Source organism: Tympanuchus pallidicinctus, unplaced genomic scaffold (assembly GCF_026119805.1).
Source record: "Tympanuchus pallidicinctus isolate F22 unplaced genomic scaffold, pur_lepc_1.0 scaffold1, whole genome shotgun sequence".
Classification (NCBI taxonomy): Eukaryota; Metazoa; Chordata; class Aves; order Galliformes; family Phasianidae; genus Tympanuchus; species Tympanuchus pallidicinctus.
This window is the reverse complement of record NW_026294618.1, coordinates 59,977,860-60,002,915: the sequence shown is the minus strand read 5'-3', so window position 1 is coordinate 60,002,915 and position 25,056 is coordinate 59,977,860. Positions and strand designations below refer to the sequence as shown.

At 37.9% G+C, this 25,056-nt stretch overlaps 1 protein-coding gene across 3 annotated transcripts in view; it reads right to left on the bottom strand.

Annotated features, from left to right (window-relative positions):
* Positions 1-646: 646 nt before the first annotated feature.
* CNKSR3 (CNKSR family member 3) overlaps positions 647-25,056 on the bottom strand; it is a 63,543-nt gene continuing 39,133 nt past the window's right edge. For all 3 annotated transcript variants that reach the window (XM_052686932.1, XM_052686941.1, XM_052686949.1), the window contains 11 exons: positions 23,692-23,894; positions 22,286-22,373; positions 19,671-19,712; positions 17,627-17,746; positions 15,825-15,884; positions 11,414-11,482; positions 11,049-11,195; positions 9,400-9,524; positions 6,655-6,863; positions 6,190-6,279; positions 647-4,775 (listed from right to left, as the gene is read on the bottom strand). In XM_052686932.1, coding sequence (XP_052542892.1) covers positions 4,480-4,775; positions 6,190-6,279; positions 6,655-6,863; positions 9,400-9,524; positions 11,049-11,195; positions 11,414-11,482; positions 15,825-15,884; positions 17,627-17,746; positions 19,671-19,712; positions 22,286-22,373; positions 23,692-23,894 — 1,449 coding nt within the window. In that variant the 3' untranslated portion in view covers positions 647-4,479. The remainder of the gene's footprint in view (positions 4,776-6,189; positions 6,280-6,654; positions 6,864-9,399; positions 9,525-11,048; positions 11,196-11,413; positions 11,483-15,824; positions 15,885-17,626; positions 17,747-19,670; positions 19,713-22,285; positions 22,374-23,691; positions 23,895-25,056) is intronic.

The window sequence follows — 25,056 nt, the reverse complement described above, 5'->3', positions numbered from 1 at the left end:
AAGTTCAGATTTTTTTCTTCTTTCAGCTCAATGAACGCTCAGCTTGTATGAATTGTTTTTAAAACCACCTGCTTATGAGAAGGAACACAGAATCTATTCACCGATTAATATAAACTCAATACTCTTTTCAACTCTACTGGTCATCCAGAATCCATACACAGGTTAATTTCACTATCCATAGCAGCAGAGGAAACACGTGGCTTTAAGAATTGCCCTAAACTCTCTCCACAAGCCATTGGAATTAGTTTTTATATCTTATTTCCTCTTGCACATTACTATCTAGAATAATATTTTCTCATAATGTTTATATATGGAAACACCCAGGATATTGCCTTGCAAATACTCTGCAGGCTAAAAATGAAGCCTGCTCAATATTTTTGAAGTGTACATTCCTGAAACAGTATATCACTATACACATAACAGAAGTATCAAATATTTTCATTTCTGTGGTGTTTACATATATATATTTTATAAAATTATATATGTATATATATATATATATGTGTGTGTGTGTGTGTGTGTATTTTTTCCCCCCAATGAATCATGTCATTCTGCCACTGTACCAGAGCACTCAGAGCAGAATACTGTGTGTGTGGTACTGTACTAAATATGTATCTGGCTACACATGTTGCACTCATTAGGAAAGTGAATCTAGGCATAGCTTTTATTATCACACATACACATACTTATCTTAATTACCAAGAGATGAGCCAAGTTTCTGCATAACAACAGTTTTTAACTTGTCACATACCTTTTTTTTCTGAGATTAAGCCAGCAATGACTCCTAGCTGTATCTTTTTTCCTTCTCCAGAACTACAGAGAACCCTCCATATTCACCGCACAGAGTACAGACTTAAGTGATCACAAACTTACAAGTTTAATTTCTTTTGCCAAGAGTCTTTTGGAGTTAAGACTTCCCAGATGTTTCACCTCACTTTTTAATTAATATGCTTCAAAGCAGTGACTAGGAAAAATTACTACAGAAGTACAGAATAGATTTTACCATTCCTAGATGAGATTAAAATGCGGAAGGAATTATCTGAAAAAGTTGAGTTATTAACATTTCTCCATACACCAAATCTTCTAACAGGAGTCATTACTGCAAAGAAAAACAATCCTATTCTGGCATATTACAACATTCATTGCTACAAGTCTTGACTGCATTTTAAACCATCCTCCCAAACTAACAACATTTCTCCAAAATGATAATGATAGTACTAAACGATCTGTGCCATGTTGCTATTTGCTAAACATCAGTTTCTTAATATTTTGCATTATGCACAAAGATAGAGAAGATCAGGTGTTTTAATCTTTATTCTTTACTAAGGAAAACAGGTCACATAGGAAAACAAACCATTTCAAGTATAGTACTTATCATAGAAAAGTAAAGTTTGCTCTTAAACGCGTTTTCTATTGTCCCCTGCTTTTCATGTTGGCCTTCCTACACTGATACTCATCTTTTCCCTTCTAGATGCTAGTAAGAATAGAGTCTGCTCCCATAAGTCTTTCAGCTGCACTTATGCCTCCCCCCCACCCAACCTCATGTTTTCAAACCCAGGGAAACAGCCACATTTTAAGTCACTCTGTTGGACTGTCTCTTCACGTAAATGAAGTAGTTGTATTAAAACTTTACAAGAGAGCGTCAGGAGGTATGAAGGGCATACACACATCCAATATCTACTATTCATATCATAACTCAAAATAGCTTATTATTACTGAGAATATATATTTGAGCTTTTACATCGGGCTATCCAAGAGGAAAAATACCTCTCTTCCAAAGCCAAAAAAATGCCATCTTCCCAGAGAAAGACTCCTACATATCATACACTACATAAAAGGGTTTGAGGCATACAGCGAACACTAAGCAATACTTGCATACAAAAATATCAAGATGACATGGTAACTTCGTAGAGCACAGTGTGAATTCACAGTAGCAAAGATGTAGCTTTTGCAATAAAAGCTGATTTATGGGGTTCTGCTACATTTATTTTGTGTACATACACTCCAATAGCCAAAGGCCCATCAACAGTGATGCATAAAACTCAAGAGGGGAAAAAAATCAAACATACAAAAAAGCCCACCAACATTATTTACTTTTTTAATTGGAAAACATACATGACTTAAGTGAAAACCACTTCACGGTTCTCAGTGATCTTAGCTAACTTGCAGTGGAAACAATAATAGAACTTCTTGTAATTTCCAGAAAAGTATCCATTTCCCATATTCACAAGAGCCAGACAACTTTTGCTGTTGGCAGTCAGCTGACTGACAGCCCTTGATGACTGACAAAAGGTAACATTCAGTACTTCAAGTTAGCATGATCAGAACACTGGAGCATGAAGAACAGAATATATAGTTAAGTTTTTCTTCTTTTGTTTGTTGACATTTTTAAAGCTTGTACTTAGGCAACAAAATATTTTGAAAAGTGTCACTGCCTAAAAGCTTATGAATTCCTCCATTTCTCATAGATGAACTGATTTAAAGCTATTTGTTAGATTACACCAAACTGCAAGATAACCTAACCAAATGAAGGAAAACTTGAGTTTTTCAGTGTTTTGAAAATATGCTGAGGAGGATCCTAAGATACCAAGTACTTCTATGGTTTCTCCCATATCAGCATGTGTGAATGTATACACCAAGTTGCATCCTTCCCCAGTCAGGCATGTTAATTTGAACTGGATTAGTACTGCTTATTCCAAACAGTTCAATCAATGTGGGGCTGGACAACATAGTGTCTAAAACATGTTTGAAAAAAAAAGTCAAAGTTTGAGCCCTCTTCTCCAAGGCAAGACTAAAACTGGTCTAGGTTTCAACTGCACTGCAACTGTGTTTGCCTGTGCCCTTTCTACAAACATCATGCCAGAGGTGGAGAAGAGTTACACAAGACTACCATACTATCATCTTCTAGGATCAAAGAAGTCCATCCAAACCAGCCCTCGCTTAAATCACCAGTGAGAAACAACCAAACGTAATTAATTCAGAACTGAATTTAACACCATGTCTCTGCAGGGTTGCAGCACAATTTCAAGAACATGTTGCAGGAGAAAGGTTACATCTTCATAACCAGAATTGTGGTATCTTTTTAATACTCATGTTATCAAGTACAATTCCTGCCCCAGTCCAAAGTGCAAACTAGTGTTTAAGATCCCTCTTTCCCCACTAATTATTAATTACAAATTTGACTTCTTTTCTTTAGTAAAACCAAAGAAGGAAAAGCTGTTGGCAACATAACATCTATGAAAATAGTCTTAAAATTAGTGGAGAATACTAAAGACTTTCCTTTTTTCTTTCATTTGACTAATTCATGCACAGTACCGCAGACAGGAAGGTACAAACTCTGTTTGAGTAAAAAAAATATACAACTATATTTAACATTTAAATTAAACACAACTGTTCGCATACGAATAATCTTATGTACATTCAATTTTAAACAATACCTCTTTAATATCCTCGTCTTCTGTTAAACAAGTTTTATTTCTCCCAAAATACCCAATGCTACTTTAAAATTCTGGAGAGGATAAAATTGAGCTATAATTAAAATAGCAAGATATCTTACAATTGTAATGTATCATAGCACATACCTTTCATAAAAACCTCACGCATCTTTCAAAAACTGATCCATTGTAAAATTCTCCTGAGTCCAACAGGACTGTCTTTAAAAGATTACTTTGGTTAACAGCAAATCATTCTTAAACAATTAAGGAAAAAATATATATTCTTTTACCACCTCTACAGATGCATCTCCATGGCATATTGTAACAATCCATACATCTTTATGGATGAACACTTCAGCTGTTCTGTGCACTTTATTTGTACTGTGTTTTCAATAACAAAGATGATAAATCAGGTTGGACATATTTACAATTAAACTAGTCCAACTTGCAAACACCTCTAGATAAGAGATCCCTCTTCCTAAGACTTTGCTCAGATCTTGGGCATCAGAGAAAGAATTGCAATGCTACTTCTTCATCCTCACAGGCTTGATCTCATGCAACAAGATCTTGCAACATATTGCTAAGTGGTACCAAACTTCTCTTCTTCCTTGCCTATCCTGATCAGGAAAGTAACACAACTTTCACCGAGTCCTACATATTATGATGTCCAGCCAGTCACATCAGCCTCTCTGAGCATTCAGACAAATGAAGTGCCACTGGAATTCACCGTAATACAAAGGTTTCCTCTGAACAGTAATAATAGCAATGCAGATTTCAGGTCATGTGGTCTCTATATCACCAAAATTTTACTCATTTCCCAGGGAACAAACTCCCAACTTTAGGCCATTAACAAGAACTTTATCTTTCTTTCCTCCTTGCACTGCACAACCCTCTGATGCATCAAAAATTACAAACAAAAAGGCAAGAATATAGGATTCTCCAGGAAAAGAACACTGCATTAGTCGCTATGCGTCAGTTAAGCTGAAAAGCAGAGAAGTCTGACTGATGAACCAAGGCACTTGGGTAACCATCCTGTGATCAACAGTCAATGAGTCAACAATTTAAGCCTTGTTATCCAACTGACCAGTAGTGAGGGCTCTGCAGAGGAAGATTTTGTGGATGGTGCAGAGGACTTTTTAGCACCTTCCTCTTGAAAAGGAATTGTTGCACTGTTGTGGAGGTCTGTATTCATAAAACACCTGCTGCCTCGAATGTAATCCATTCCCCTCACTAACTGCTTCTCGGACATGGGCCGTGAAAAGGGGTGTTGTGTGGAGGGACTTTCTTCAATGATTGGGGGTATCCTTTCATTACTGAAGTACCTGCAGAGGACATCTTCACCTGTGGGAACAGAAGGAAGAAAAGCAACTATTGCTGGTTTCAAAACAACTATTATTCCATTCATATTTTTCATTTTTATAATGATCCTTAGAGACACCAACAGCACTTCTGGTTACCTTTCATAACACACCTGGACACAAACAGCTGTCAATAAATGACACAATGCTTTTTGCTTTTTTTTTTTTTAAAGCATTTAGCACACTGACTACATTGACTAACATTGTTAAATACCAGATTCTCTCATTCGCACACTGTAAGAGCCAATATAGACTGCCTTCATGCGAACCATAAGCCAGACCTAGAAAACCTCTTTGTGATATTTCATTCAAGGTGTTGTAAGGTCAGGCATGAATCCATATGCAACTATCTTAAAAGCTACAAACATTACTTTAAACAACAGAAATTAATCTTGCAGATAAGAGTGTAAGCACCTCCTTGGTTTTGATTACTGATTTGTGATGCTTGCTTGTTGTTTTTTGTTTGTTTGGGTTTTTTTGCTTGTTTTTTTTAAACTCTTCCATGATTGCTGAACATCACTGCTGCTAGAGACTGCTGCTACGTTCATTCTGTGTGTTAACAACAAGCAAGTTAAAAAAAAAAAAAAAAAAGGTTAAAAAAAACCCCGGGATGTGGTGATCATCCTGAGAGGCTAGCTACTTAGTGTGTTTCTAATATCCTTCCATGCTCTTGCTTCTTGTTATCATCTTCTACTTTTGTAAAAATAGAATTTCCCATCTATTTTTCCTGGAATTACACATTCGTTTTCATAATTGATTTCAATAACAAACTGAAGTCATCTTACTTATTTCCCACTATAACAGAATTTGTAGTATTTCAGATATGAGGGAGTGAGTAGGAGGGAAGACAAGGGCATTGCAGGAAAGAAAAAAGCCATCTAATCTGACATCAGCTTGTGTCTTATCCCTTCTGTGGAATCATCAGAACGTTGTTTTTTTAACCAGCAGCAAAAATTAGCTCCTAAAAGGTCCTACACTCTACTTCTGAGGAAAAAAAAAAAAAACTGCTTCTACAACAGCTTTCTCAGTAAGCTAACCAAAGACTGATCAAAAAAGCAGCTTTTTAGTAAATCAACCAGATCCTCCCTTGCAAAAGGGAAAAGTATGTAAAAGAAAAAATAGCAAACCTGTAACGTAAGGAGACAAGTACATATCTGCAGTAGTCAGACTATTTTTCACATTCACATAAATTTTTAGATCAAAAAACAAAGTTTGAGCCTCAGCACTGAACAAGCTCACAAATTTCACAACCACCATCTGGCATTCCTGTTTAAAACAGTCATCTTGGATCAGTTCAACAGTGTACAAATGCTAATCCTTCAGTCCTAATTTAGGCAGTTCACCCAAACAAGATCCCAGAGAGGGATCTACTAAGAGGATGACACCTAAAATCTTGCCTTTTCTTCCTGGTGCTCGTGGCCTTGAGAAGGGTTCCGCAGCTCCTATCCAACTGCCATCAGCAGGCATTGATAAGGGACGAGGTTTTCCTGAAGGCAAGAGTGAAGGTTATGAGGAATTACATTAAGTTTGGAGAACCCATGTTTAAATTTATGCTTTTCACAGTTAAGCCAAGGGAGCAAGATACAGCAGAAATAAATATTTCAAGATACTTCAACCAATAGAATACAAGAAAGCATTCTGCTGAGATCAAAACACCTAGCTATACCCTTGTATACCCTTACAGTGGCAATGGACATAATGACCACAAGTTATAACCACTGTACATGTGGAAACAGACAGGAAGGGCATCAGTGCCCAGTTGAATGACATTCATTAAAGAAACAACATTTAAGTGAAATTATTCTAGCTGTAGAATTGAAGCGTTTATCAGAATATCAATAGTGAAAGAGTCATGAACTTACCATATGACTGTGTTTTTTCTCTCATCTTGGCTGGCAATATATTTGCTTCCATATGATATCCAGGCAACTGATCAGAATCAGCAATAGTAAACCTTCTCCTTCGACTTTCCTGATCCAGAAAAGAATTGGGAGACTCGGCACCCTTGGATCCAAATAATGGATGACTGGGTTTGCTGCTTCCTCCATATAGAAAACTCCCCTTTTCATCTCTGAAAGGACAGTTTGCTTCAATTAGCAGCTTAAAAGGAATTTTACTCTGCAAGCATGAGTAGGTTTGAAAGATATTTTCTAGCCCACAGTCATGCCCTTGATAATGGGCATTATGCTGCACACATGCTGAAGAAAAAAAAATAAGTCAAGTGATGAAAGGCTTCATTAAACATATTCACCAAGAAGAAGAGAAAGTTATCCTCTTCATTATAGTTCACCTTTAACAAGCCAGTAATTTAACAGAGAAGTTTAGAGGTTTCTTTAAGTACTAACCCTAGAAAGATCTATGAGAATAAGACCTTTAGGCCCTAAGGGTATCAAAACTCCCAGTTTACTGCCTGGTCAGTAAACAGCTCTGGCAGAGGAATGCATCCACAGGTTTATCCTAGTGGAAGAGACAAGATGCAGTGTCTCCTTTGGAGGGACTATGCTTTCCTATAATGTTAAGAGGCTGATAACTGATGCTGGACATTCATCTCGTTCTCCACACAGAAGTGGGACCCCCTTGAGAATTTCAGTAGTAAATTCATAGCATACATAAATGATTTTGAGCAAGTTCTGCAGGACTTCCCTTCCTAGATCCAAATCCCCTTCCACAGATCTTTCATTAGAAGCACCCATTTTCAGAACCAGTCCCAGTTAAAATTTTTTAGAAGAAAAGGCACTCCTCCAACTTAGGATTTTCCTCTTTTTTTTTTTTTTTGATCCCCTTTCCTACATACAGTATGGTCGTGCTTGAAGCAACTACCCAAGACAGGCAAAAAATATTCATCTTTAAGTATGTACACAGCTCAGTATTGACATTTTTTCCAATGCTAGATCTCAGTGAATAGGAAGAAACTACTTATGGAGATTTGCAGACCAGAAATTACACGTAAGTGCTATATCACCACCATGTGTAAGCAGACAGCTCTGCTACAACACCACCATGTGGAGAATGCAACCTGGGGAGGATGGTTACTGCTCTCTTCTCAGTGCCAGCAGTAAGTACTGGACCAGAAAAGGTCCACATCGGGAAAGGAGAAGAGGATGATGGGGGCACAGGACAAAAGTGACCACACAAATGTCTTGCAATTTTAAAAGAGCAGCAAAACAGGTAGAGGTGCAGTTAAATAACCAAACACAGTGAGAGAACTGTCCTTTTTCCTCTTCCTAACTGCCACACTTTACTTAAAGGTTGAAGTCAAGTAGTAGTCCCCATGAGCCACTACCTTTTCCTGCATCACCTAGGAAAAGTTTCCCAGCTCGTACTGTTACACCCTTTCCTGCCAACAGGATTCAGATCCAAAGGTGTTTGTAGCTACGTGTAATTATGTGATTCCTCAGGAAAAATGTAAGTAAACAAACCAACCACATGCACCTAATTCACCAATACATTTAAAATGTAATGATGCAATGCTTTGATTCTGTGATTAAAGAGACCAAATCAATCTAAATTGAGTTAAATCTTTACACTTGTTTTTCCACTAAGAGACTTTTTTTTTTTTTTTTTAATTAAGAATCGAGCATGCATAAACATGAAAAACAGGGAGAAAGCAAGTCAAGGTCAGTCCAACTTCAGACCCTTAGTTTGCAGGCAACCTTCCCCTGCCCTGTACTGCCCTGAAGACTACAGTAGTACAAACTCTGTCTCCAGTTCAGGCCTTACATGACAGGAGACAAGCACTCCTCCCATACAAGTCCTGTAGCAAAAGGTCAGCCAAGTTTCTGTGCAGAATCTACGTGTATATAGAATGTCAGGCCAGGTCAGGAAGCATTCCCCGCCTGGAAATCCTTTTGTCCACTGCTTTCTCAGGTCAGATGGAAGGGTTCTGGCATTAGTCAATGAGAACTTAAGAACAAACAACAGTTAGCCATACCATAACCTTCCCCCTTTGTACACACAGATCTCCATTTTTATAGTTTACACCATAGGGGAAAAAATGAGGTGGAGTGAACTGACTCTCCCTTCCCTTCATTGGGAACATTCCTGTGTTATATAATTTGCAAGTTTCACAGTTTAGAACAAGTTCTCTTCAATCCTAAGTATCTTAATAGTTACTAAACTTGCTAAACACAGCAGTGGAAAAAATGACAGAAAAATGACTTCCTGGTATGCACAGTCACATTTAAACAAAAGTAAAAACATAACTCCACAACAAAACAAGGGACAATATCCATTTATGTTCTGGGAATAACTGATCTACAGAAGACAAAACAATCTTCTAACAATAAAAAAACTACTATTTTGATCAGGTAGTTTATGCATTTAAGCACAAGCTTAAGTAATCTTAGGTATTCAAGCAACTAAATGAAAGTATGCAATCTGCATTTTCAAACTAATTTTTACAGAGCTCTAACTGCAAACTAGTCCATCCCAGGGCAGCCTGGTCTAGAGTCTGGTGACCCTGCCCAGGGCAGGGAGGTTGAAACTAGATCACTGTGGTCCTTTTCAATCCAGTCTATTCTATGATACTATTTGGTAAAACCAACTCAGAAACAAATGTAATAAAGGAGGTTTTGTCCAGTACGTTCAATGCATGTTTGTTTACATACCGAGGAGAATATGGAACAGCTGGTGGAGGTGGTATGTACAGATCTAAAATGGCTGGCTTCTCCTTTTTCACTGAGGTGTCCATGGTACTTTCTGGAGACTGGGTTGAAGTTGGTGGAGGACTGGTCTGAAACGTTAGATAGCTATCAGACATCTGTGCATTATCATCCACTAAATATATAATTATACCATCAATGGTACCATTTCATACTTGTATAATTAATATGTTGTGTGTTTTGTTTTGCTTTTTTACCTTTTTTTTTTTTTTTGCTCCTCATTTTGGTTTGTACTGCAGTCCTTCTACATAAGTCCTACCACAAGTAGAATGCATTTCTTACAGAGTATTTTACTCCCTTCAGTTCTATTTCTCATGTGAACTCCATAGACAGGAAATGCAACAGACAAAACCTACTTTTTTATTTTTGGATCCATTAAAATAATGTAATTTATTAAGTCTACACATAGTCCGTAGAACTTAAGTCAGTACATACTATATTTATTCCATACAATCCAAAATCTGCTTCACGAACACTAGCAGGAATACAGTAAAGTTTACCAACAATTTCATCAGATGATAAAGGGAAGCAAAGGAAAAATACATTTGTTACTGCTCATCTAAGCAAGTTTAGCATTTGATCTTTGTAACTCACTGCAATCTCCCTGTCAGGATCTTGTCTACCTTTAGGAGAGCAAAGGTGCACTCTTTCCCATTCCTACACCTTTTTTTTCCCCTCTTCCCCCCCAACTCTGACTATATGACAGACATCATGCCACAAAAACAAAATACATGCATTAGAGAAAAGAAAGTGGAGGGGACTGGGAGAAGAGTCAAGTATACATTCTGCACCCATCCTGAAAGAATCTGCATGCACTGAGACTTAAGATATCCACTGATGTAACACAGGTTGGTAAGTTATCCTTACAGCTGTGGGAAGACATGTCAGAACAGAAGTAGGAATGGGAATTCTCTCTGGTTTTCTTTATTGCAGGTGATCAGTTTAGATTCAATTAGGATATTTTCTTCCAAAAGCATTAAGTCCTAAGCTTTCTTAACCATTCTGGGGAATAGTTAGGTTAAGAAATGGTTATTAAAGAGTTATGAACACCAGTTTTGCTGTCTATTACTGAACAAGCAAATTATCCAACAACTAAATGATATTTAAAGAAGTAGCTTAAACAACTTCTTAAAAGAAAAACCTCAGTCATTCCCCACTGTTCACCAAGCTAAGAAGAGGATAAGTATACTGGATAGTCAAAGTTACTTCAACAACAAAAAACTACTATGCTACATAGAAGAAGCATTTAATATTCTTTACTGATGAATTCCATACATATCAGAAGTTTCACCTCAAGTAAGTACTTCCAATGGCATGCTGATTAAAAAGGTCAACACACCTAGTTCCCTTTGGGTATTAAGAAGGGCATTAACTGGCTAATAACATTTTCCCTTTTATCTAGGAATCAGAAGATGACAACCATTTCACATAAACCACCTTAACCTACACTCAAACACGAGCAACTGGGAGCATTTCCAGTATTTCTCTCTTTCAAATTAAAAAAATATTTTAAAAAAAAAATAAATACATAAAAATAAAAATAAAAATAAAAAAATAAATCCACAGACATCACAGGTCTGTCAGAAGCCCACTACCTGCACCAAAGGTGGCTTCCAGCGCAGGTTCTTCAGTGGAGCAGGGGTGAAGTGGAAAGAGCCGGTTGGACGTTTCTTGAGAAGCAGCCTCACTCCAGCAGGATTTTCTCGCAACTTCGCCACCAGATTTTTTAGTTGCCACCCAACCTTTTAAAGAATAAATGACATCTTTAACTTGATATTGCTTTTCAAAAAGTGAATAAACAAACAATCCCCCCCGGTAAGTCAAACTCTGATTTTCAGTGAACCTAAAAAAAGATACGAAAAAGCCAGAATTGAAAAAAAAATTACAAACCACTTTTTTATAGGACAGCTTTAGGAGAACAAGTATAAGAAAAAGCGTGCAAGGGGTTTCTGTTACTTACCACAGTTTGTTGGTTAACCTGGATCACCTCATCACCAGCATGAATCTTCTGAGATCTATCAGCAGGGGACTACAAAGAAGAAAACAGGATTACGTGCTTCAGCAGGCTCTCTTGTCCCTCATAACAATTCCCACAAGACTAAGTTAAAGGTTGTATATGTGATGCAGAACATCACTGAAAATTTCCACAAATCACATTACATGCATTGATGACTTAAGAATTCTAAATTAATTCATCTTGGGATTTTTTTATTTTTGTTTTTTTTTTTTTTTTTTAATACTAAGGGTACTTAGAGGGTAAGGGAGAAAGCAAAGACTACGAGCCACTCAAACTGTATTTCATTCCTAGAACTGTCTTCACTGTCCTTTTTGTCTCCAGTTTGTACTGCAGTTCCAGACAGCTTTATCTGAGCTGCAGGAGACAGTCAAAAGACTGTGTACTATCAGAGTGGCGGAAATTGAGATAGACAGCTGGAGTAAACATGCAACTTATACTGAATCCACAGCCCGGGGCCAAAAGCCCTCAATTCCCACCATCAGCACAGTTAGAAGGCAAGCCAACAGTGATGAGAAACGGCTAATTGCCCCAAGAAAGAGTAGCAGGAGAAAAAAGCCTGCCTCAAAGTCTGAATCACAAAGCAGTTCTGCAGACTGAGGAGAAAAACGAACCCGTAACAGGTAAGGTCTGAGGAAGGTAGCCAGATGAGCTTTCCACTGCATAACAACCACTGCAACTAAGGAAATGCAATAAGTGGTAGTGGTGGGTGATTCTTTCCTTGGGGGCACGGAGACACCCATTTGTGGTCCTGATCCACTATATCTAGAGGGGTCTGCTGCTTGCCAAGGGCCCACATCAAGGATGTGACAGAGGTTGCTAGACCCTGTATGTCCCACTTACTACTACCCACTGCTGCTGTTTCACATAAGCACCAGTGACACAGCTGAGAATATGAAGAGGGACTACAAGGAGCTGGCAGAAGCTGTGAAGAACCTGGGAACAGAAGTAGCTTTCTCACCAATCCTCATAGTTAAAGAGATGGAAAGGGAAAGGACTGATAGAATTAAGAAAATAAGTGCTTCAGGGAGCGGTGCCATGAACAGGGCTTCGGCTTCTTATGTCTTGGAACTGGCTTTGACAAATCTGGTAAACCTCATCCAACCAGATGAGGTTTATCTCTCAGACAAGGGGAGGAGCATCTTTGGCAACAAGCTCCCCAATTTAGTCAGGAGGGCTTTTAACTACAGTTGCTGGGGAGGCTGGGGTGAGAGGATGCTCATTCTATCCCCCTTCAAGGCTGATGACACTAATGGATGCTCTGAGCCTGGAGTTTGATCATAGGTCAGGAAAACAGCATCTGCAGAATAAGGGAATAATTGGTTAATCAACCTCCCAGACCTTGAGTTTGGGAGCCAAACTCAAACACCTGTGCACTAACACATGGAGAACAAGCAAGAAGATATACAGACATGGATGTACCTACAGGGCTTTGATGTCACTGACATCACTTAGACACATGGGATGGCTCCCATGAGTGGAAAGTAGCAATAGACAGGTATAAATTCCCTAAGAAAGATAAGCAAGGGAGAAGGAGGAGGAGTGTTCTGGTATATGTCAATGACCAGTTGAAGCATATGGAGCTCCACCTGGGGATGGATGAGGACCTGACAGAGAGCATATGGATTAGGGCTAAAGGGAAGGCATAGGGAGGAGCCATCATAGGGGAGCCTGCTACAGACCACCCGGACAGAAAGGTCAAGTGGATGAGACAGAAAGGAGCAGCTTCACGGTCACAAAATATGGTCCTTATGAGGGACTTCAAACACTCCGATATCTGTTAGAAAGAAGGACAACACAGCAGGGCATCAGCAATCAAAGAGGTTCCCCAAATACTTTGATGATGGGCTTTGAGAAACCTGGTCTAGTGGAAGAAATCTCAGTTTATAGCAGGGGGACTGGATCTAAATGATTTTAAAGGTCACTTTCAACTCAAACCATTCTATGATTGTGAGAGAATTACAAGAGATTACTTCTGTTCTAACATAGGATTAATCGTAAATGCAGTTTTCAAATTTATATTATTTCAAAACATAACAATACATTAACATTTTGAATATACAAGCCAGAGGACCAGGAACTCTCCAATCCACAAAAGATGATTGTTCCACTTCTCTTTGCTTTTCCCTAATTTAAGAGCTATCAACTTCAATGTTAAATTATCTGCCTGTATCATTAAGACCGACAGATAAAATATATGCCTATATACATCCAAGTGTGTTTAAACAGATATTTGAAAAACACCTTAAAATATCTTTTTCTTGGAACAAAAAGCAAGTCCTGGATACTGATTAGCAAGGAACAGATGAATGTGTCAATATTTACTCAGATTTATCTAGGGCTGGTGCCATGCACCACCTGTTGCTGCAGTTACTAAAACCAATCTGTTTCCATTACACAGGAATTATGAATAGCCTTGGCAACACTCAAGAGCACAGGTATGCCAGCCTGGCACCCTGAAGTGCTTCTGCAGCCGATTCCCATTTCCCCTACTCAAGGCATAACAAGTTGGTGGCATGCCAGCTCTCCCTCATGATGCAAGAGTGAAGCAGCTGGGTAAAGGACTCTCTCCTTGTTACAACTTCAGAGCTGAAGTGAATTTTTTTTTTCATTAAAAGGAACTGTAGCAATAAACTATGTAATGGGAGAAGATGACATGATGGAATTTACAGGAACCTACAGTTATCAAGAGTAACACTATTTTTTTCATTGTCTTCTTGCTTCCTCTGAAAGGAAATGCTTCTGTGGAAGGCCACATATAAGATGATTCAACCAAGACCATGAAAAATTCTGATCAACTGTTGAGTTGTGGAAAACAAAACTCATATCAAGCTGTCCTCTGGACGACTGACACCCTAGCTGTGGGAGAGCAGGATACTCAGTCAAACACTAGACAGCAGTCAGTACCACCATCACACTGTGAGACTGGAGGACAAAATAAAGAGTTTAGAACTAGGCCAACATGAGGCAAGAAGTCACAAGTAGGGTGACATGACTCAGGTATCATCTTGGCTTACTTGTAGCAAATGCACGGACTTTCCCAGTTGTCTTAACGTACAGTACTGTCATTTTGGCCATGCAATGCCACAGCATTCCAATCAGTAAGTTTTGGGGATAGCTGCTAAAATATCATCCTGAACCTAACAAGAAAATTTAGCTAAGACCCAGCCTTACCTAAATGATACCATGCCACCAGAAAGGCACCAGTTGGGTGCAGTTCTCTCAATTGCTTCTTAAGTTTTTTGTAACAAAGGAAAGAGCTTCCCCAAAGGAAGAATGACTGTTCATAAAGCAAAAGTTTAGATCAACACTCCAAGCTATAGAAACAGCTATAGAAATAATACAGCTTCAGTCACAGCCTCTAGAAAATTATCTATGCATGCATAAGGAGCCCAACATCAATCATCACATTCTTTCACACTTATTAAATGTTAAAATTGCTGTCAAAGTAGACTTTGTATTCAGAGTATTCAAAGTATTCCAGATCCTTTACACAGTTAGGCCAGGCCAATAGTATTACAAGCTGGCAGCTATAAAAGCTTTCAGTTTTCACTCTGAACAGTAAGCACATATTTCCACCCGTTCCTCCCAGCCTCCTGGACTTGGCAAGGTACAGCTGGAACAACTGGTTCTTTCCTTTTTGGAAAAAAAAAAAAAAAAAAAGCCAAGCTTCTCAACTTTCCAGCTTTCCTTCAGTATCTGCTCTTCAGAGAAGCAGCAATGAGAACACTGCAGCATCAGTGCAAGTTGCAGATGCTCACGAAAGGTTCACTGCAATGACTTCCTAAAAACTACAGTTTCAGCTACAGAGAGCACAGTGAGAGAATAAAACCAGCAGCCACCTGCAGCAAAAACAACCACTGTTGTCTATCATGCTTGATCATTTCCTTCCAGCACATCGCTCTTAAATATTTCATTTCTTACTCTGCACAGTAATTTAGACATTGGACCTTTCATTAATTTCATTATTCATTACTGAATTTAAGACAGAATCACCTAAGTGTTCTCACTAAGACAGATTTCTTTTGCCAGCCGAGAACAAACACATACCTCCGTATTTTTGTTAGGAGACCGAAAGCTCTCAGAATAGTAGCTTATTTAAGTAACTGTACTGATGCCAACTGTTTGAAGTACCTCACTTACTTGCAGGAACTGGTTTAATTAGGCTAACAGTGAAACACATAGATAAAAATATTTACAAGTTCTCGATAAATAAATGATGCACCACACTGCATATAAAGTAGTAATATCATGAAAGTTATAGGAAAAGTAGGAAAAAGCCGTGGGGAAAAAAAATAAAAATCAAAGTTACATTCCGATAGCCTGATCTACATTAATCTACATTTACTTCACTTACATTTTCTGTAGTGCCAGTAATTACATGTAATCCGTCGTAAGTTGATTTGATGTACATACCCTAAATGAAAACAGAAAATGAAAAACAAATTTAAAGATTAAAAAATCCTTGTGTAACATATCTCATTTAATAACTGTTGGCAGCAACAGACTCAAATTCACACATTATCCCATGAAAACTGTACAATCCAGTATCGCTAATATCACATCATTCTCAATTTCGTCACAGGTCACTTCTGCTGTAATTAATTGCAATATTGGTATTTACTTAGAAAAACTAACATAAGGAGATGCAATTTACAAATAGTGTTTGGTTGGTAACACCAAACTCTACCACTTTTGCTGCATTTTCAGTCTTCAGTCTTGAACTAAGTTGCTTCCTTACTGCCCTGTCTGCATTAAAGAATTGCAAGTTCTACCAAATGGCCACTAGTTCTCCTTACAGTTCTATCCCACATTTATGCTACAAATATTATATGTGCTCTTCTACAACTTCTCTCAGCAAGTGAAAACACAAGCTGTCTTGTAACCACAATGCTGATAAAATAAAAGCAATAAAAGCCCTGGTACTGGTATTTGCGGTTATTTTTGTTTAAGTGTAAAGGCAAGAATAAACACAGATGAAATTGGTGTTGACCATATGAAATAGAAGTCATCAACAAGCTATTAACTAATAGCTACACAGATTCCCCACAGGAACTGACCACTACATTGATTTTACCACTTATGAACAAAACATCACTTCAATAATTCCTATGAGTGGCTGCTGTTTTGCTCGAAATATTCACATTTAGCTACATAACTGCAGTTCAGGAGTCACGTGCAGCTTATCTGCCTGAAGTTACTACACCTGTTTAGAAGTGTAAGAAAACACACTAGGTTGTTTTTTTTTTCCCCATCCCCTCTAGTTGATTCCTTTTCTGTTTACCTGTTGGTAGCCAGTTCTGTGCACCCACCTCCTCCTTTCTTGCTTAGTTTAAGCTTCATTGTAGCTTATGCAATAAAAAACAGCTCCTCAAAGTTTCACAAATTCATGACTGATTCAGTCAAATCCAGTGGTCTACATTAAACTACGTATCATCGTTAGAGTGTAAGGCTTTCTTTAACAGTGCTCATCTCTTCTGTCTTCTCAAGGAAGAGCATGAGAACACAGATGCATTTAGGCATTTAAATTTCCTCCAAAACATTCTAATCCAAGTATTTCCCAGTCAGAAAATCCAATAAAATTTCAAATGCAGTTTCTCATAATTGGCACTTAGCTAAGTGGAATTCACCGAATGAACTACAGTCAGTAATGTCACACGGTCACTGAACTGTTAAAAGGATTTCCCTTATTCTTCTTAACAGCAAATCTCAGAAATTCTCATATTTTTTAGGAAGACTAAAGAATACACATAGAATATGTATTTCAGAAACACAAACACCATTTTTCATCACCTTCACCCTACCTAAACCCTTCTCATCCCCCTTTTGCCTCCATCTGCCAACGAACAAAACATCTGGTTAATATGATTTCCAGAAGTAAAATGATCAATTTCCTGAGCATCTGTAAATTACCCAAAATTCTCATTGAGACATTAATGCAGCACTTTACCATCCAAAATTTGGAAACTATGAACTTGTATATATATATCCCCATCCGCCACTCTAACACATAGCTTGACAATCTCCAAAGTTCCTGCTCCTGCCTCTTTCTGTTTTCTGTAGGAAACTAGCAGTTTTGAAGTAAATTGCTCTACATGGGTATGTGATGCCTCACAAGAGTAACTATGAAACATTAAGGATGTAAAGGTTGGTTCTTACCAGGCCTTCCCCAGGTCTAATGTTGGTTAAGTGAACCTCCTCCAGACACGCACACTGGCTCATCAATGGATCTGTAGTTGATCGGATGGCTTTATCACAAATTCCATTTAAAGTCTTGGACTGTAATGAGAACATACAACAAGCAGTTATTACAATTCTTTCCTGGCTGCTGCTTCTTTCAGTTTTCAAAACAGAAAGTAAACTAGTTCTAAATGTTGGTCCAATAACAAAGCATACTCAAGAATCACTGAAACAAAAGACTCATTTGTACATATGTAATCTGCAGCACGTTTATCTCCCTATGGTAACCTAGTATAGATGATTTACTTTCATTAGTGTCACCTCATCACAACTAACAGATGCCAGTACACCATCTGTATAAAAAGAAAATAAACAAACATATAAAACACAGCAAAAAAAAAGTTTGATACTCATTTTTATCAAAGAGTAGTCTGTTAAAATAAGGAAACATCTTGAAACATTATTTCTGTGGAAACAATTGACTATTTTTTATATCACACTTTATTTCTTTTATGAGATTAAATTCATCAATGCATCATTAATTTTTTTTTTTTATTTTATTTTTTTTAAATGAGAAGCCGGCCACTAACTTATCTACGGAAGGTTTAGACTATAAGGTAGGACATCCAGCATTCCAGTGCTTCAGCATTACTTCTCTCCACTGTGCCTCTGAGCTGACCTCTTCTGGAATGCTTATGCAGACAAGGTTCATATTTCCTTTTGACCAAAACACAACTGTTCCAAAGCCAACTTATAACTAAAGGCATATTCTGACCTTCTGCCTGTGTCAGTAAAGTCAAAGGTATAAAAGACAAAGCTGTTCTAACTGTTAAGTAACAGAATGGCTAATTAATCATGAGAGCTATCATAGAAAATCTGAACTCTCCCTACACCAGCAAATTTCCCTAATGCCCCACAGTAAGTTTTAGGTCTTGATGTTAGCTAAAGCAATGCTGCAACTCAAAATATGCTACAAGAGCATAACATAGAAGGAAGATTTAGGACACAGCATGGTACTTATTTATACACCATTCGGGAACACCAATAAAATGAACCACCTCGCACAAAGTTTTGAATTTTTCAGTCAAAGCAGACATAAGTAATTAAGGGAGAAGGAGGCAGTCCTGCACATCTTTTGAATTACAATAGTCCCTAGAAACAATAGCTCCAATGTTTCTTCTTTTGTTTTACAACAGATTTATAGAGCAGCAATAAAATAAATCAAAACAATGCTTAAGTGTGAATACGAGGAACTGCTAGAACAAGGGAATTTCAAGCAACAATACCCACTCCATGATGGGCGTGCATAAACGGAAAAAGAGAGAAGCAAAAAACTCCCTTTTACGTGGTCTCATTATTTACAGAAAAAATTATTTTTAGTTATTTTGCTACTAAATTCCTAAGCATGTATGAACTAGCGGAAGGCCTTATCAAAGTGAACAGCCTGGTTCATGTCAAAAGCAGGAAGCGATGATTAACCGTTACAAAATATAAAAAGCATTCCATTGCACTCCTCATTTGGTCATAAGGCTGCTTCAATTCATTCTGAAAACTGATCTTTCAAGCTCAAGTACAGCTAGACACAAAAACTCAGTTCTGCATCAGGGCAGGTTTTGTTTTTTTTTTTTTTAAACATGGAGAAGCTTAATAAGGCAAAGCATCCAGTTATTAAGGCATGAAATATCTCATGATGCCTATTACAGGCGTAATTAGTTTATTTAGCCTATAATGATTCTACAGTATTACCCCTTCCTTTAAAATATGAGGCCTAAATTCTCATGAAGAATGTTTGTGCAATGAACTTCCAGGAAGACTTGACTTCGCACCATTGCACACGCTATCAGTCTAGTCAAAAACCACATTGATTTTCTCTACAGTAAAGAGCATTACTAAAACGGCCGATAACCTTTTACTTGCATGATGTGCTGGGATTGGAAGGCTGTTGTCAGTACAATTGGAGTAGAAGCCACCAAAATAAACGTGAAAGCAAGTAGCTGAGTTTTCAGTAGAAATTAGTACTTACTACAGTCTGAACTTTATCTTCCATGTCAGCCACAGTGCAGTCCTAAAAAGAAAACAAGAACAATACTCTACGTTAACCAATAAGTGCATGAATACATCATCTCTAAAGATTCTGCAAAACTGACACCTTAACTTTGAATTGAAGTAAAGTCATTCATGCTGCAGGGATTAATCAGATTAGTTTCACCCAGTAGGGCTCAAATGTAGTGTTAAACAACTATTTTCTAGCCCTGGTATAAAGCAATAATAAACCCTTAAAACCAAGAACACAGGATTCAATTACAGCAACAGAAATTCAACAGAAAACAGAACTCTGCACAATAAAACTGGACTTCCAGAAGACACACAAACTTGCACTGCACAATGCTGATTCAGCCATTTACCCGTTCTGGATAACAAACAGTTATAAAGTAGATTGTTAAAAAAGGCAAGAAAAACTGTTTTCAAAAATATGCTACTGATAACATTCATCAGGACTGCACATAAAGCATTATTTACAAAGCCTAGGGACAAAAGTCTTTGAACTGAAACTGCTGCATGTAAAAGACTACATAAGTCTTCCTTGTTTTCATAGAAGGGAATCATAGAACAGCCTGGATTGAAAAGGACCACAATAATCATCTAGTTTCAACCCCCCTGCTATGTGCAGGGTCACCAAGCACCAGACCAGGCTGCCCAGAGCCACATCTGGCCTGGCCCTGAATGCCTGCAGGGATGGGGCATCCACAATCTCTTTGGACAACAGGTTTTCTGCGAGAATGGCTGAACTAGAGAACAGTATTACATTCTCAGATTAAAGACTTAAGAGAACAAGTAAATAATGAAACAAGATTTAAAACTTAAATTTAAAGATATTTGCCATTGACATCTCAATCTGCATAACTATCACACAACACCCAAAAGATGCACTGAGGAACTGTGACCTGAAGCTATTCCTTACTTCTGATCATTTTCAACCCTCCTGTTTCGTCCCTGTTCTGTTTTGAGCTTTTTAAGACAGAAGTTCAAAAAAAAAAGCATATAAGCCTCCAGATATGGACACAATAGAGATATATAAAATAGTTCAGTTCTCTTTTGTTTTCAAAGCAATTCTTAACACTGTTCTGATGATCACTGCAGACATATTCTTCATACATTTAAAAATGTACATCAAGTTGTTTGAGTGCTTTGTTTTGTCTTTTAATCTCATTCTCTTTTCTCCACATGCCGGTGAGTTCATTCAGGTCATACTAATACATTTGCAATATTCCAATACGAAGTAAGATTTCTTCTTTCTCCATTTGCGTTGGTTTTTTTTCCCCTCATACACAGCAATTCTAGTCTTTGTTACAGCTCCTGCTAAATTGGCAGAGAAGTGCTCTACTTATTAAAGGGTAGAGTTGTATTTGCCAACTTCCATTTCACTGCCATCAAAGGCTGATTTAATTGACAGATTAGATACCATTTTTAACAGTTTTATTAATACAGTCCAGCACTCTCATATCTCAGTTCCTGTAGCACTCTTGGGTGAACATCATCTGCTGCTAGAAGTGCTTACTATTCTACTACACAATCTGCAAATCTGTATCTGTAAATCACTAACTTGCTGCAACTGCATGCACAGTGCCCAATCAAGAAGGGCGTTCAGCAGTAGGTGAGCCTGGTGTGCCTTTGAAGTTACTATACTGAGATTATATTCTTTTACAACTAACCAGCTGATAGAAACAGCTCCTCAGAAACAGAGGGAATCACCTGTTTCACAGGACATGACTCTACAGAGTACATACAATATACAGTAATGGACTAAACAGCTATGAGCAAATTCTACAGGAGCTGAAGAGTGCATGTAGTGTTCAACTTCTAGAGTTAACAGTTGACAGTATGCCACTGCTTCAGAAGACAGGTAATATTATTCAGTAAACAAAACGATGCAATTTGCCAAGACTCCCACAGTTTCTAAGTGTCCTTTTAGCTATTACCAATATAAGTGCTCATGACACTGATAACTAGAAAGTTTTGAAACAAAACACTATAATCTCCCACTACTGTCACAGAAGTCTGACTAGTGGAATTTTTATCATAAAGGTGGCAACTCCTTCCGTTATATGGAGCATTTCCCATCTAACAGGAATAGGTTGAAATACTATATATGGGAAAAAACCTAAGAAGTCTGCATATGTAGGCATAACAATCAATGAAGTAATTGATGTATGAAGTATGAAGTATTCACTGTATGTATTACAATGAAGTAATACATACTTTATTATGTATTTTAGTGTATATACACACAAACACCGTGTATTTTCGATATATTATTTGGAACTTGATAATCTTCAGATGCAGACCAACTATTTTAAAATCTAACACTCTTCCCATTGAAGCTGAAGAAAATATGAGTAGTCTTTAAATGACAGTTATTTACAACACAGCCAGCAATTCCAAAATTGGAAATCAAATGAACAAAAACAAACCATCTCAGAAAAACGGACAAACTGAAACTGGCCTTCATGGAATTGTTCAAGCTTTGAAGTGAACTCACATCTGCATTCCAATTAGCAGTCAGTATACGGCACACATTACTTCCCCAAACACCCACCTCCCCTTTTGGAAAGCAGGGAGGAAAAGAAATCAGCTGACCTTCTGAACAGTAGTAGTAAGATCCAAGCAGAGCTGAATGATTCTGTTTTTCATTGATGAAAAGTCAGCAATACCTGTAAATGGGGCTCTGTAACAAGAGAAAATTCCTCTTAGATTGCAGAGACCAGACTTCTCCTATTCTACCACAGCATGAGCTACACAAGTGTAAGGGCAGTTTCACAACATAACTATTCTTGACTCTACTTTCATTTCATCCCTGCACCAAAATTGGGGTATGGCTAGCACAGTGGTGAGCAATTTCAGACAGCAAAATTCAGTCCACTTTCCAAACACCAGTTTGAAAATACCAACTCAAGTTAAATCATACTAACACTGCTGTTAAAAAACAGCCTTTGGTTTGGTCAGGGAGTAGTCTTCTACCTTCCAGTCTTTGATTACTGAATTCAGACAGAACAAAAAATTAAAATTAAAAAAAGAGTGGAGAGAAAGTTCTATGAAATGCATTATTTTCATTCAATGAAAAATAATATGCAAAGTTTATCTTGTGTAATGACTTACTTTAAGAGAAAAGAAGAATAGCTTTCATACAGACAAGTTCAGTAAGGCTGAACTTCATGAAAGACTTACATGGAGGCACTCACCTCAGACTCTCCAGAGAATTTAAAGGACTTGGGAGTAATCCCAACTGTTTTGAAAATGGATAGAGAGTTGCAGAAGAAATTTAGGACACGATTCAAGCAACATGGTGAAATGGGAAGATTAGGTGAGAGGCACAACCTGTTAACATGACTGCAGAAATATTCAAGGATAAAAGCTCTCCTTGCTGACAGTACTCATGTAGCTCTCCTCCTAACGCTCCTTCTCAAGAAAGATGGTAAGGTGATTAAGAATTCACATCTCCACATCTTGCTCAGCACTACAGCTAGTATGCTATCAGCTCTGTTGCCTGTTTGCTTCTGATGCAGCTGTCACACAACAATTCTGGCTCTTGCCAGAAAAAACGTAAGAAATAGAGGGAAAGTCTCCCCTGCTGTTCGCTTTTTCAGATCTCAGAGCTAAGGTCACAATTTCAGCAGATTCTCTCTTTTCTGTTCTTCTTAGGGACTTGCCAATGACAGCTGATGTATAAGGTGGGAAGACAAAAGGAGGACGTCATACATATGAGAAACTAGTCCTGAAAATAGATTGCTTCCCCCCAATAGGAGGACTCTCACTTTTCTAACTACCAGGTTAGAAGCAATATTACCGGTTTGTTGATTTTGACAAAAATGGAAGCACAAGAAAGATGTCTCAGGTGATTAAATTCATTCAGAAGCCTTTCGACAAAGCAAAAAAGAATGGTAAGATCAAGAACATCTTTAGACCTAGTAGAATTTCCACTGCAAGGAGAAAGAAGTTACAACAGTAAATGAAAATACAAGGATTTTATTCTTTTTTATTCTTACCTGTCCAACCACGCAAGCAGGGCCTTAGCAGCACCAATAAGCTCTACCACAGAAGTAAGGAATTCATTGGGGGGCTTGCGTGAAGTATTCCCATCATAATTTGAGCTTTTTCTACGGGTACAGATGTAATTTTGTAGATTGTTGGATGATGCACGCAGCTTGAGAACCAAGTTCTTCATGTTGTCTGTTTCAAGGCCATAGTTCTGGAAGAAATATTATGAAGTTTGATGAATTTCCCTATTTCTTATTCCACGCATGCAAACTCATCTGGATTCAAAGGTCAAAGGATATGCCTTTTCATTTCAAAGTGGAAGAGACAAAAATGCAGGTTAAATGAAATGTATAAAAATGTTCTCATCAAGTCAGTTTGCTGAAGCAAAGCAGTCTTCAAATGAAGAAACCACATCTATCAAGATCTGTCAGGACAAGGGTGAACGGTTTTAAACTAACACAGGGTAGATTTAGGTTAGGTGTTAGGAGAAAGTTTTTCACTCAGAGGATGCAGTGGAACAGGTTGCCCAAGGAGGCTGTGGATGCCCCATCCCTGCAGGCATTCAAGGCCAGGCTGTATGTGGCTCTAGGCAGCCTGGTCTAGTGGCTGGCAATCCTGCACATAGCAGGGGGGTTGAAACTGGATGATCATTGTGGTCCTTTTCAACCCAGGCCATTCTATGATTCTGTAATGATACATCCCTAACATTTAAGTTGTTTTTATGCATTTTTAAACCATATGAATTTCAGTTAACCCTCGGCATACCTTGCCACACGGTGGCAAGCTGACATTCTTTCAGAATGTATGGCATTTCCAGGAATTTTCTTGTATGGAATTTCCAGCGAGTTTCTCTGGATCTGAGATAGATGAGGTAATCCTAACGTTACCTTCATTTGGAGCAACTAGGCCTTTTACTGGAAGAAGCAGTTCTTTACTCACCTCCCTAACATCCAACGCTTTGTAGATCACCACTGTCTTTCTTATATTGACAAATCTTAAGTACTTGATCATTTTCTAAGATTCATTCTGCATTACAGGCACTGAAGGCTTTTGCGGGAGCCAGACCTCCTCAATTTTATTGAAATTAATGAGATAGAGGACATTATTCCACCAGAATGAAGCCACAAAGTCAGATGAGTCAGATATCATTTACTCCCCAAATGTAGTTTGAGTAACATAATTGCTCTGGTTTTCTTTTTGTTGATGGAAAATAAATACTGTTTTCTCTTAAAATGTTTTTATACTGTGATATATAAATAGTGAAGCAACATTTCATTCACAACTAAAGACAGTTTAAATTGGCAAGAGATAAAAAACATCTACTGGAAGTAAATGCAATTTCACAGTCAAAAGCTGGAATAAATATTTGAGCT